Source organism: Octopus sinensis, linkage group LG7 (assembly GCF_006345805.1).
Source record: "Octopus sinensis linkage group LG7, ASM634580v1, whole genome shotgun sequence".
In the NCBI taxonomy this organism is placed as follows: Eukaryota; Metazoa; Mollusca; class Cephalopoda; order Octopoda; family Octopodidae; genus Octopus; species Octopus sinensis.
The window spans coordinates 48,318,263-48,332,762 of record NC_043003.1 but is presented as its reverse complement, the minus strand read 5'-3'; the positions used below and the strand labels follow the sequence as shown (position 1 = coordinate 48,332,762).

The following is a 14,500-nucleotide window of genomic DNA, read 5'->3' as shown; positions in this document are numbered from 1 at the left end:
CCAATTTGTTAATAAATAATTATTAAACTTTCAACTCTTCATTTCAATATATATGCACACACATATGTCTACTGTTGGAAAGTGTTAGTCTGTCTTTAATGTAGGTAATATTCCCAGAAAATTTTGTAACTAAGTTTTCATGAGAGCCAGCTGAACTGAGACAATATAGAATTAAATAAACAACTAAAAAAAAATAATAAAAACCCAACTGTGGTCTTGAAATCAAGACCTCATTCACTTGGTCATTTCACCTCTAGAATATGACACAGATATTTTTGTACACAGTATAAACATAAGTATAACAGTTAAAAAAAATCATTTTGTGATATGAATCATTCATTAAAAACAAATAGGAAAAAAAAATCTCAAAAATGGAAATAGTCTGCAATATTTTTTCTTTTTTTTTTTGTAGTCTTATTTTTTAACAGAATCTCTGATTTCTTGCTGTCTTGTTTTTTTTAAATAATATTTACAAGTTATACTCTTGCTTGGTTTTCCTTGCAAAGTCCTAGGTGTCATAATCACTTCCTACTTTATTCCAGTTGCAGCACATTTAGCAATAAACCAATTTTGCTACTGGTCTGAAAAAAAAAAAGTTATATAGAGTGCATCAGTTTTTTGAGGATACCTCTTTTAAGAGCTCTAACTTCTTACCTTTTTTTTTTTTTACCTTACTTTTTCAGATGAATAATGTCAGACATCAGGTTGACTCAGCAAATGGAAAATCACACTGTAATCATTGCCTTAAAACCATAGCATAGTAACACAGAGATAGGTCGCTTCCTGAAAGTTGCCTGATCTTTTGCTGTCAAAGCTTGAAAAGAGCTGGAAGCTGCTGATAGGGATCCAACATCAGCAGCTAAATACCAAAAGCATGCACAGGATCCTCATACCACCAGGCGACATAATTTTGTACAAAAAGTCAAAGAAATAGTTGATAAAAACCTCAGAAAGTCAATCAGATCAATTGTAAAGAACTTCAAGGTTTTAGAATGCACTGTCAGAAAAGTTGTACATGAGGACAACTGTTACAAGTTGTATGTGATGTGGAGGAATCAGCTTATATTGAGACAAGAGAGAATTGTTTGATAAGTGCAAAATGCTTGCTAAACAAGTTAAAAAACCAAGAGGCTGGGATGTTTTGGTTTTTCTCTGATGAGAAAAACTTCATTCATGACCAGATAAATGGTTATGCAAAGAGCTGAATGAGGTTTCGATGATTATGCAATCTAAGTTATCAGCAACTGTGATGGTTCTGGGAGTTGTTAGCAATGAGGGAGATGTCATGTTGCCTCATTTTTTCTCACAGAATTTAACAGTCAATGCTAATGTCTACAAAGAGATGTTGGAGAAAGTTATGAAGCCCTGGATAGACAGATATGCAACAGAAGACCATATGTATTCCAACAAGACTCTGTGCCATCTCATAAGGCTAGGATAACCTAAGCATGGATGCATACCAATCTCCATGATCATGTTCTCCCAGACACATGGCCTAGGTCACCAGAACTATTACATATGAGGTGTAGTTGAGAGAAAGATCTCTAATGATTGACTCTAATACATTCAAAAGAATCATTGAAAACTAAACAAGTAATATTATCAGGCTTGGTGGATCAAATACAGAGACCATCCTAAATGTTACATTAGTAGCTATGATGCACTTCCAGCTCTCTTCATTAAAAGACCTAGCTCTAACAAAAAACTTGATCACTGTGTTGATTCTAAAAATGAGGAAATTATGAAATCATCAACTTATTGGATGGGAAAACAGTTTACAAAAGTAGTGTTTCATGTAATGATGAAAAGATTCTGCAGACTTATCCAATAGAGTTCCCAAGCCGCTGTAACCCCATTCCTACACTTTGACATTGAAGACAGTGTATGCTTTACCGATATTGTAAAATTTAGATAAGGCTAGTTATCCTTACAATGGAACAAAAATTCAAATAACCTACATACTTAAATGTATGATTGAGGGAGATGTTACAACAGAAGATGAACAGTATGATGAACAGTAAGATGTCATTGTGTCAAGAATAAACTTAGAATTACAGAGACCACTTTGATACTCACCTTTCAATCATGTAGAGATACAAATCTATGGCTAGTAGCATTTCCCACTTAACAAGCTTAATCCAGTATTGCAAACTACAATGCTACTACTGCATTGTATTGGAGTTAAGTCATACCACCCTGAAGTGGATGAACTCAACCACAGAGATCGAAATAAGGCTGTGTGTAGTATTGCTCATACTTTTCTTTGCACCATTGAAGGTCATAATTCAACTAGGAATGGTCATAATTCAACTAGGAATATCATTTATAAATGTTCACATTTTCTTAGCTACTGAAGGCTTTTTGATTATATTTCCCTTTCTATATTGCTTATTTCTATCAAGCTGTAAATATGAAATCATCATATTCATCGTTTAGCATCCACTTTCCATGCTAGCATGGGTTGGACGATTTGACTGAGGACTGGTTAACCAGATGGCTGCACCAGGCTCCAATCTTGATCTGGCAGAGTTTCTACAGCTGGATGCCCTTCCTAATGCCAACCACTCCGAGAGTGTAGCGGGTGCTTTTACGTGCCACCGGCACAAGGGTCAGTCAGGCAGTACTGGCAACGGCTACACTCAAATGGTGTTTTTCACGTGCCACCTGCACAGGAGCCAGTCCAGCGGCACTGGCAATGACCTCGCTCGAATGTTTCTTTTTTTCCTCACTCAAATATATATAACAGAAGAAACACAAAAGTTTTATATTAAAATTTACAATCTCTGTTTTAAAAATGGGACATTAACTGTTAATGGATTAAGACCACAACAATGATGTAAGTGAAGTGAAATGGTTATGGCAGGCAATAACTGGTTTCCCACTTGGCCTCACCTCATAGTAGTTTCATCACTACTCTATGACTGTCCATATCATTTGCCCTATGGAAACCTCTACACAGTAGCAGTAGCCTCTAAACTACTCTATAATAACTTCCACACTCATCTATGACTGTATTTACACTAATTTATACAGAAAATCAAGATATCTATTACTTACAACAGTTATATTCCTATCTCCTTCTGCTTGACTCTGCATCATCTGCTTGCCTTTCTTTCTTCATCAATGTCAACAAGAACTGCTTGTTCTTACCTTCCTGTAGAGAGAAGATAGCACAGTTATTAATGTGACACTTGAAGTGTGCACATTGGAATGTAAAAAATGGTAAGTAGTGTATGTAGAGAGGCAGCATATCAGGAACATAGATGGCATGTAGTGAGTGGAGTAGGATGCATGAAATGCAGTTAAGAAAATTTGGTGAGTGATGTGCAACTCATGGAGTTTAATATATAAGGCATGATATTTAAGTATTCAGCATATGGATTGTAGTAAGTGTTGCATGTGGAGTTTGGTGTGAGTGATATCATTCCTGGAGAATGACGCATTAGGAGTTGAACAAAGGGTGTAGAATTTGATGAGTGGTCTGTCATTTTGTTGGAATGTGGAAAACGATGTGTGTATTTGAATGCATGTGTGTACATGGAACAATGTTGTACAAACTGCAAAGACAAAGAGATGCTATATGAGGACATAGGGTATATAGTAATTTGTAATGTGTCATGGAAAGAGAAAGAGGGTGTGGCATGTTGTGTCATATAGACAGATGTGTATAGAAAGTCTATTTTAATACAGAGCATGAAAATATGCAATACCTTTTTCGCTGCTAAATAAGGAGGTCCTGTAAATTTTTCAGGGCTCCCTGAAACTGACTGGAGGAAAGGAGGAAGTTATCCTCTAATAAGAGACCAGACCCAAAATGCTTGCAACAATTGAGTGAATTCTGCTAAAGCAGTGGGAGACCAAGTGATGGTGTTAACATGTACAATGGACAATCAATTATCCAAGCATTCAGAACACAAACAACTGGGAAAAAAAAATACTGCAAGACATTTTATCCAACACTCTAACAATTCTGTCAATCCATTACTTTGGATTGGTAAATTATTTTAGTGACCCTCGATGGATGAAAGACATAGTTGACTTTGCTAAGATTTGAACTCAGAGAGCAAAAAGCTGAAAGAAATACCTCAAAGCATTTCACTCTGTGCCCTAAAGGCACTTTCTAATCTACCACCTATGAAATTTCACTTAATCCATCACTCTAGACTGGTACTTACAATCTTCCTGCTAATATTTATGTAGCATAAATTGAGCAGGAGATTGAAGAGATGGCTAAGAGAATGTAGGAACTTTGATTGAAGTCTTATATAAGTTTAACTTTTCCGAACACTTTCAGGTTTATTGTCCAAATATTGGGATCATGTCACAAAAATGGAGTGCTTCATTCTTCATCAATATTGAGAGTACAGTATGAATATTTTGTGGTGCATAAAATATATGCTAGAAGTGTGTAAAGTCTACTGTATGTAAAGAGCATTACACAGCTAGATATAAGATTTCATTCAATTGGCCCCTTGAGAAGAAAATTTCAGTACACTGATAAGAACACTTGATCACAAAGCCAATTGAGTGAATCTTAGAGCCAGGTACTTAAGCCTGTTTGCCTTATTATCTCATACATACTCTCTCTCTCCTTCTTTTATTGGTTTTAGTTGTTAAGCTCCAGCTATTCTGAAGGACCTCTTTAAAGGGATTTTGTCAACTATATTGACTGCATTACTTTGGTTGGTACTTTATTCAACCAGGTATAAAAAGAGAAGTAACACATGGAAAGACCTTAATATCACAAGGTATTTTCAATTCCTGCATCAGTTTTATCCCATCACTTGCCAATAATATATATGTGTGTGTATATATTATCATCATCATCATCATCATCATCATCGTTTACTCTCTGCTTTCCATGCTGGCATGAGTTGGATGATTTGACTGAGGTCTGAAGAGCCAGTAGCTGAACCAGGCTCCAATCTGATCTGGCAATGTTTCTACAGTTGGATGCCCTCCCTAATGCCAGCCACTCCAGGAGTATAGTGGGTGCTTTTTACGAGCCACCGGCACAGGAGCCAGTCAGTGGGTAGAGGCCATGTTTGGATGGTGCTTTTTACATGCCACCAGTACAGGAGCCAGCCAGATGGTCCTGGCATCGATCACGTTTGGATAGTGCTTTTTATGTGCCACCAGCATGGTAGCCAGTCAGGGAGTACTGGCATGAGCCACATTAGGGTGGTGATATATATATATATATATATATATATATATATATATACACACACATATATATATATATATATATTATAATTTATAATTATAATTAAGGGTACCAGACAGTACCAGCATTACTAGAAATAAGAGTCGAAAATACTCGAATAAGCCACATATCACTGAAAATTTAACAAGCTGATGAAATCGAGGAGCGAGTAAAGAGTCAACCTACCATTTGTGGGGGAAAGACATAAGTGAATTTGCAGGTATACCCATATCATGTGATTTCAAACTCTGAGATAATACTCTTAGTCCTCATCAGTGGGTCTTGCTGCCTGGGGTTAAATTAATGCCCGCTTCATCATACATGTTAAAATCGTTGAAAGACTCCTTGATTTCATCAGCTTGTTAAATTTTCAGTGATATTGCAGCTTATTTGAGTATGATTTGACTCTTATTTCTAGCAATGCTGGTACTATCTGGTACCCTTAATTATAATTATAGATTTATAAATTTATAAATTTATCTTTTTGATTTTTATGCTTGCTAGCCATTTATATTAATATTATTTATTAATAATGATGGCCACAATCAAATGACTGAAACAAGAAAAATAATAAAAGAATATATATATATATATATATATATCACCATCATCATCATCATTTAATGTCCATGTTCCATGCTAGTATAGGTGGGATGGTACCACAAAAGCTGGCCAGGCTGAAGCCTGCACCAGACTTCTGTGACTGTTTTGACAGGATTTTTACAGCTGGATGCTCTTCCTAACACCAACCACTCAGCAGTTTTATATACATACACTCGCACATACTCTAATGTGTGTCTTATTTATAATGTCTGGACAAAGAGAAAATGTGAACCAGCATTAGCTGTAAAATTTTGTCTGAAGAAACTTCTCAAAGAGACATGAGTGTCATGTCTATATATATTTATATAAAAATCATTATCTTCATCATTTAATGTTCATGATCTATGCTGGCATAAGGTTGATAAGATCCAACAGCCCCAAAATACTATGTCCTGCTCCAATGTCTGTTTTAGCATGGTTTCAATGGTTGGATATTCCTCCAAACGCCAACCATTATACAGTGTGTACTGGGTGTCTTTTTTCATGCCACTACTACCAGTGAGGTTGCCATGCAACCTGCAACATTAAGATCTCTTTTGATCAAGTGGAACTACAGTAGAGAGAGAGGCAGCTTTATACTATGAGATGAAGGGTTGAAGTGAGAGAGAAAGCTTCAGAACAGAACAGGTTTCTTGCAATAAGGGAACTACGCTTCTACTCCCATTATAGAAGAGGCAGTAGGAGTGGTTGGGGTAGAGTTAGAAAGAGATAAAAACAATGGCAATGAGATGATAGAGTGGAGCCTCAAGATGCCAGATAAGTAGAAGTGAGTGGGGACAGGAGATCAGGAAGTGTTGGTGGGTAGAGGTTACAAGGGCATGTGGGAGAGTGAGAGAACATTAGAGATAGGGAATGTGTGTGAGGGTGAATATTAAGAAAAACAAGTGTTGAGGGAAGAGTAGGTGACAACTGTAGAAATTGGGAGGAGGTTGATGGGTGACTGTGACCAATGATACACAAGTTGGAGTGGGTAGGAAAAAGATAACTGATATTGCAGAAATGGAATAGGGGTGATAATTTTATATAACATTAATTTGTCCATTTAATATTTATCTTTCCATGCTAGCATGGTTTGAGCAAGAGGAAATTGAAGCAGGAATTTTTAGTCATATACAAATCTTATCTCCGACCCTTATCTGTTTTTCAAGGGATATTTTATTCAAGAGGAATTCAAAAGCACAAAGCAGAGGGCAGTTTGGAATCCAGTCTGTTTGTTGTATGATTATTGTTTCTGATGAAAGGCATTTCAAGAGTTCCAGCCATTAACCATCCATTTGGTGTGTAGTTTGTAAATCTTTGGTTACAATGTCCAATGTGTCCTTAATTTTTTTTTTTTAAGAAAATGCAGTTTGAAAGGGAGATTTGGCTACTGTTTCTAGATTGATGAGAAACCTCATAAAGGATCTTTTGTTGGCTTGGTTCATATGTAATTGAAATTAGAATTGTTTGAGGCTAAATCATAAAACACAATCACAATACAAACAACATGGAAATTGTTATGAAAAAAATGCTACAATAAGCTCTGTTAGTTCTTTATTATTATTATTATTATTATTATTATTATTTTGTAATGCAATTTGAAAGGCAAAATAAACATTAGTCCTTACCAGATCCAGCTGGTATTTAAGAAGCTTCACCATTTTGCGATGGCTGGTCAGTAGAATATGACTGTAATATGCTATGACACTGTATCAAAAAAATAAAAAAGAGAAGAACATATATTCTAAATACTATTCAGCATCTGATGTTATCGATCTTATAACAAGTTTGAAATATTTGCTAGCATTTTCTTTTTTTCTTGTTTAGCCCCCATGTCAGTCCCAAGTGAGTAGACCTATGATTAAAGACGTTCCATCTGTGGCCATCACGTTTTTATTTGGACATAAAACTATGTTCGTTATTTACATTTGACAGATATTTGTCCTCATCTGATATACCCTTCAGCCTTCAACATATGGTGTAGTGGTTAAGAGCACAGGCTACTAACCCCAAGATTCTGAGTTCGATTCCAGGCAGTGACCTGAATAATAATAATAATAATAATAATAACATCGAAAAATACCTTAGGAATGAGAACCCAGGTTCGAAATTTCCCCAAGACACCTGATGAAGGCTGGAGAGTATATCAGCCAAAATGTGTTAACAACAAACAAGATGAGTACAAATATCTGTCAGATGTAAATAATGTAAATAATGTACATAATTCATCTCTTAAATATAGAACTGTAAAACTAAGTTATCCACAGTATAATTTCCATGGGTTTTTTTGGGGGGTGGGGGAAGGTTAGTAGGTTATTTGAGGGAAATTTTCACTGTTGTTTCTAGCATGTCAAGCAACTGTATAGAGGTCTCTTTGTTGACTCATTGTAATAAGACAACAGATGAATTTTCAAGTAAATTAGACATTATTTTGAGAACCACGAAATATGTACAGAGTTGAATACATAATAAAACTACTAAGACTCTCCATATACGAGTACACCACACTCCAGACGGAATGTTGATCCCAAGAAAATGGAAGAAATTCTGAATAGTTTTTTGATATATTCATTTTTAAGCAGCCAAATATCAAACATATTCCAGTGCTTCCTGTGAAGATAACCTATTTTAAGTCCCACTGCATGACATCTTGGGTAAGTGTCTTCTACCAAAGTCTTGGGCCAACCAAAGCCTTGAGTGGATTTGGTAAACAAGAACTAAAAGAAGCCTGTCATATATGTGTGTGTTTGTATGTTTGTCACCCACCACTGCTTGATAACTGGTGTAGGTGTGTTTACATCCCCATACCTTAATGGTTCAGTAAAAAAGACTAACAGAATAAATATCAGGCTTAAGAAATAAGTACTTGGGTTGATTTGTTCAGTTAAAATTCTTCAAGGCAGTGCCCCAGCATGGCCATATTCTAATGAATGAAATAAGTAAAAGATAAAAGAAACACACACACACACAGCTTTTTGATGTAAATACTCTCATGGATACACACACTTTTGAAAATAAAGGTGAGAATAAGATTGATAACAATAATGATGATGGCTAATGATTAATAAGAATAAAGGATGATGATGGGGCTAATGATGATGATAGTGCTTATAGTGATCATCATGATAATGCTGAAGGTTGACAGTGACAATAATGAGGCTAGCAGTAATTGACGATAATGAAGGTGGTTGATGGTGACAATAATGATGATATTGGAGATAATGATGATAATTTTTAATTAGCTGAAAGAAAAGTAGTGCTAGTTACTTTTGCTGGTGTTGATGAAGAAAGTGAGTAAATTATGAATGATGAAGTATACACTGTCTTTGTCCTTACCAGGACTGACACAATCACCATCACCATGATGCAGGCTAGTAATAGTAGTCAATACCATGAAGGCCAGAAATGGTAGTCAATACTCACCAGAAGATAATAAGGACTACAAATATAAAACCTCGTTGAGAAATAAACCTGACGATTTTCTTGAGATATAAATTTGAAGACTGCCATTTCTCAACCATCAGAGAGACAAGATCGTAGGCCGTATCCATTTGGCTGAATGGTCCACATGCAACACTTGGTTTGTTGCTGAAATATAAATACAGAGTGAGAGGATATCAGATAGAAAGACAGAGATAATTGAAAGGAGGGAGAGAGAGAGAGAGAGAGAAAGAGAAAGTTTAAAATTATAGAGAGGTAAAGAAAGATACATTATTTACATTTAACAGATATTTTTACTCATCGTGTTTGTTGTTAACACAACGTTTTGGCTGATATAACCTCCAGCCTTCTTCAGGTGTCTTGGGGAAATTTCGAACCAGGCTTCTCATTCCTAAGGTATTTTTCGATGTTGTTGTTATATTATTATTATAATTATTATTATTATTATTATTCAGGTCACTGCCTGGAATCGAACTCGGAATCTTGGGTTTAGTAGGCTGTGCTCTTAACCATTATGCCATATGCCCCACTACGCCATATGCCTGTGGGCATATAGCATAGTGGTTAAGAGCGCGGGGCTACTAACCCCAAGATTCTGAGTTCGATTCCAGGCAGTGACCTGAATAATAATAATAATAATAATAATAATAATAATAGCAACAACATCGAAAAATACCTTTGGAATGAGAACCCTGGTTCAAAATTTCCCCAAGACATCTGATGAAGACTGAAGGGTATATCAGCCAAAACGTGTTAACAACAAACAAGATGAGGACAAATGTCCGTCAAATGTAAATCATGTAAATAATGTACATAATTCCTCATCTCTTAAATATAGAACTGAAAGGAAAGATGATAGAGAGAAAAAGGATAATAATAATGATAACAAGAACACTCAGGGATTGCAAACCTCTGCCAAAGCTCAACCGATGTCCTCTCAACGATAAGCTAGAGATGATTTTTAAAATGAGAATATCTGAAATAAACTCGACTGCCCTTACAAATGTGAATGTTAAAACTGAACCCAACCGTTCTCAAGAATTAAGTAAAAAAGCCAGAAAAATAATCCAGAAACCTTGTCCAGTACCAGATCAATCCCAAAATCTAATCAGTTCATGCCAGTTATGAGGCCAAAGATCCTTGAATGTTTCATCCAAATCCATCCAGCAGTTCTTGAGATATCTTGTCCACGGACAAACAAACATGACTGAAAACAATACCTCCGCCTTAACTAAGGCAGAGGTAATCTTATAAATATAAAAGAGAGTTTGCTTGTGTGTGTGTGTGTGTGTGTGGTGTGTATGTTCCTTATGTATTCCAAAACCAAGTTACTGATTTTGACATATGTGGTATCAAAAGATTCAGTAGGCTTTTGGTTACCAAATAAACTATATTACGTTTAATGAGATAGATTTTTTTACAACGCTAGATCATTAGTTTCAAGTTTAAAATTTTATTTAACTGGTTTTCATCACTAAGATAAGTTATGTTTTTGCTTTACATTAATATTGTTTAAATTTATTGGAATATTTACTGTTAAAATATATATATTTATATATTTATGGTTTAATATAATATCGTTATTTATTTTATTAATTTTTGACCTGAAGTGTGGCTATATATTTTTAATTGAATTAATATTAACTTTTAATATTATCGATTTATATATATATATTCATGAAACGCGTGTAGTCAATTAATGTTTGATTTGTTTTGTGATTATTAGATTAACAATTATAATATATTTAATTAATTTCTATGTGGGTATGAAAGATAATATCGTTTCAGTATTGATTCAATAACAAGAGCAGTTTATCTCTAAATTCTATGTATATATACATATAATATATTGCGAATTTTTGATTTAGTGTGCTAAATTGAATTTTTTTCCCTGTCGGCTTGGAATTTTTATATTCCCTAACTATTAATAAAATTAATATATATATATATATGTACATATTCAACAGCTATTGTTGAATCATATCAACACAATATCAACACAATTGGATGTAACATTCAGCAATTATCTGCTGATTATGATGCATTGAAACAATTGTAGTGATTGAGATAAAGCCTGTTTAATCCATCTTCTCATATTAAAATTTGTTTATAGTCTATGGATATTTGTGGATTTCCACATGTATATCCAGTAACTGAAGTCCTACTATATAATTACATTTGGTAGCTGATACCCGGAGAGGAGCTTTGGAAAGCACACTATAAACTTATTACCCAGATTATATTAAAATATATATATATCATCATCATCGTTTAACGTCTGTTTTCCATGCTAGCATGGGTTGGACAGTTCAACTGGGGTCTGGGAAGCCAGAAGGCTGCGCTAGGCCCAGGCTGATCTGGCAGTGTTTCTACAGCTTGATGCCCTTCCTAAAGCCAACCACTCCGTGAGTGTAGTGGATGCTTTTTACGTGCCACCTGCACAGGTGCCAGACGAGGCTGGCAAACGGCCACAATTGGATGGTGCTTTTTACGTGCCACCGGCACGGGGGGCCAGATGAGGCTGGCAACAGCCATGTATGTATATATGTGTGTGTATCTATGTATGTGTGTATTTGTATGTATTTGTGAGTGCGTATATTTGTGTGTATCCTTGTATCACCATCCCATGATGATTATAAATAAAAATCACTGTCATAAAAGTGAAGCCTGTTACCCAACATTAGTGAAAAGGATGCCTAGAAAGGAGAAAATATCTTCCTTGGAAACAGGTGATGGCTAGTGACACAAAAGGCATCCAACAATAGAAAATTAGCCTCAACTAATTCTGTTTGACCCATGCAAACACGGAAGAGTGGACATTAACCCTTTTGTTACCAGCCTGGCTGAAACCGGCTCTGGCTCTGAGTACAAATGTCTTGTTTTCATTAGTTTTGAATTAAAATCTTCCACCAAACCTTAGTCACAATTTATGTTCCTAACACTAGCTGAATGATAACTAAGTTATTTTACTAAATTCTTTGTTATATTTAAAGTAATTAAAAGAAACACAGAGCATCTCAAAATAAATACAGTAACAAAAGGGTTAGAGGGTGAAAATGACAATGATGTGGGTTTATATTTGTTCTGAGTAAATGTATATATGTTATGGATAGGTGAAAATGTGTTTTAAATGAGCTTGTGTTTGTTCCAGGTGAATGCGTGTATGTTTCAGGTGAGCATACATGTATTCTTGACAGGTACACATGAATGGAGTTCAGTAAATCTCAAATTTTTACTTACTAATAGATACTTATAGCAACTGCAACAACTGTTAGTACAAAATACAGCAGTAATACTCCCAGAAAGATTGTATGTGTACGTGAGGCTCTCCAGATCATTTTAGAAGGACTGCAACAGCATATTACACTAGCCTGAAATACAAAAAAGATAATAATAGTAATATATAAAAAAAAGAAGAAATTTTGGGGAGAGATTAATTAATAACATTGCTCCCCCACCCTATCACCAGTACATGGATACTACTTTATTTTACTGACCCAAAGAATGGCAGGATCTGAGCACAGAATGTAAAGAGTTTGAACAAATAGTGCAAAGCATTTTATTTTTCGGAAACTAAAAAAGTCAACCCACCATTCTAAAGATACTGATCTCAGTTATGATAATAATGGTTTCAAATTTTGGCACAGTGTCAGCAGTTTTTGAAGGGAGGAAGAACTCAATTACATTGACTGCAGTACTTGACTTGTACTTATTTTATTGACCCTGAAAGGTAAAGTTGACCTTCATGGAATTTGAACTTAGAACAGTGGTTTCCAAACTTTGTTATGCCCTGCACCCCTAAAAACTTTTAATATATTCTCGCACCCCTTAAAGTAATAATTTATATAAGAATAAAGGTGCCCGGGGCAATTGCCCTCTTTTGACACCCTGTAAATCCAGCCCTGCTCACACCCACAAAGAATGCAAGCATCCCTGGTTGGGAAACCCTGACTTAGAATATAAAAATGGATGAAATGCTGCTGTGTATTTTGTTAAGTTATAATGATAATAATAATAAAACCCCCATAATACTCATTACCATAACAACAACAATTACAGGTAGGGCTATATGTATATATACTTTTTTACTCTTTTACTTGTTTCAGTCGTTTGACTGTGGCCATGCTGGAGCACCGCCTTTAGTCAACCAAACTGACCCAAGGATTTATTCTTTGTAAGCCTAGAACTTATTCTAGTGGACTCTTTATTCCAAACTGCTAAGTTATGGGGACATAAACACACCAGCATCGGTTGTCAAGCGATGTTGGGGCAACTAACACACACATACATATACATATATATACATATATACGATGGGCTTCTTTCAGTTTCCGTGTACCAAATCCACTCACAAGGCTTTGGTCGGCCCAAGGCTAAAGTAGAAGACGCTTGCCCAAGGTGCCACGCAGTGGGACTGAACCTGGAACCATGTGGTTGGTAAGCAAGCTACTTACCACACAGCCACTCTTGCGCCTGTATATATGCCTTTTTTTTTTATTTATGCGCCCTTTTCAAGCCTAGCCAGGTTCATGGGCTTGGTTTCTCGGTTTCTATGGTGTATGTGTTCCCCCCTGCTGGACGGGATGCCAGTCCATCGCAGCATTACTCAAGAAACAGGAAGAAAGAGTAAGAGAAAGTTGGGACAAAAGTGTAAAACAGGGGTCACTACCACATCTTGCCGGAGCCTCGTAGAGCTTTTAGGTGTTTTCGTTCAATAAACACACACAATGCCAGGTCTGGGAATCGAAACCGCGATCCTCCAACCGCGAGTCCGCTGCCTTAACCACTGGACCATTGTGCCTCCACATATATATGCATATACAGATTGTAAAATGGTAGGTGTTAACAAACCTGCCAAAGCAGACATTGGAGTACAATGTAGTCTTCAAACCTATGAAATCCTGTAAAAATACTCAACCCATGCCAGTATGGAATACATGTTAGTCACCACTGCCACCGACCAACTAACATACATACATGTATGTATAGGCACAGGAGTGGCTGTGTGGTAAGTAGCTTGCTTACCAACTACATGGTTCCAGGTTCAGTCCCACTGCGTGGCACCTTGGGCAAGTGTCTTCAACTCTAGCCTCAGGCTGACCAATGCCTTGTGAGTGGATTTGGTAGACGGAAACTGAAAGAAGCCTGTCGTATATATTTATATATATATATGTATGTATGTGTGTGTATATGTTTGTGTGTCTGTGTTTGTCCCCCTAGCATTGCTTGACAACCGATGCTGGTGTGTTTATGTCCCTGTCACTTAGCGGT

At 36.1% G+C, this 14,500-nt stretch overlaps 1 protein-coding gene across 1 annotated transcript in view; it reads right to left on the bottom strand.

Moving 5' to 3' along the window:
* Nucleotides 1–409: 409 nt before the first annotated feature.
* The window catches only part of LOC115214219 (transmembrane channel-like protein 5), a 108,086-nt gene continuing 93,995 nt past the window's right edge, over nt 410–14,500 (bottom strand). Inside the window, exons 15-19 of the mRNA XM_029783331.2 lie at nt 12,470–12,600; nt 9,212–9,376; nt 7,417–7,495; nt 3,058–3,154; nt 410–581 (exon numbers count right to left, since the gene is read on the bottom strand). Coding sequence (XP_029639191.1) covers nt 3,071–3,154; nt 7,417–7,495; nt 9,212–9,376; nt 12,470–12,600 — 459 coding nt within the window. The 3' untranslated portion in view covers nt 410–581; nt 3,058–3,070. The remainder of the gene's footprint in view (nt 582–3,057; nt 3,155–7,416; nt 7,496–9,211; nt 9,377–12,469; nt 12,601–14,500) is intronic.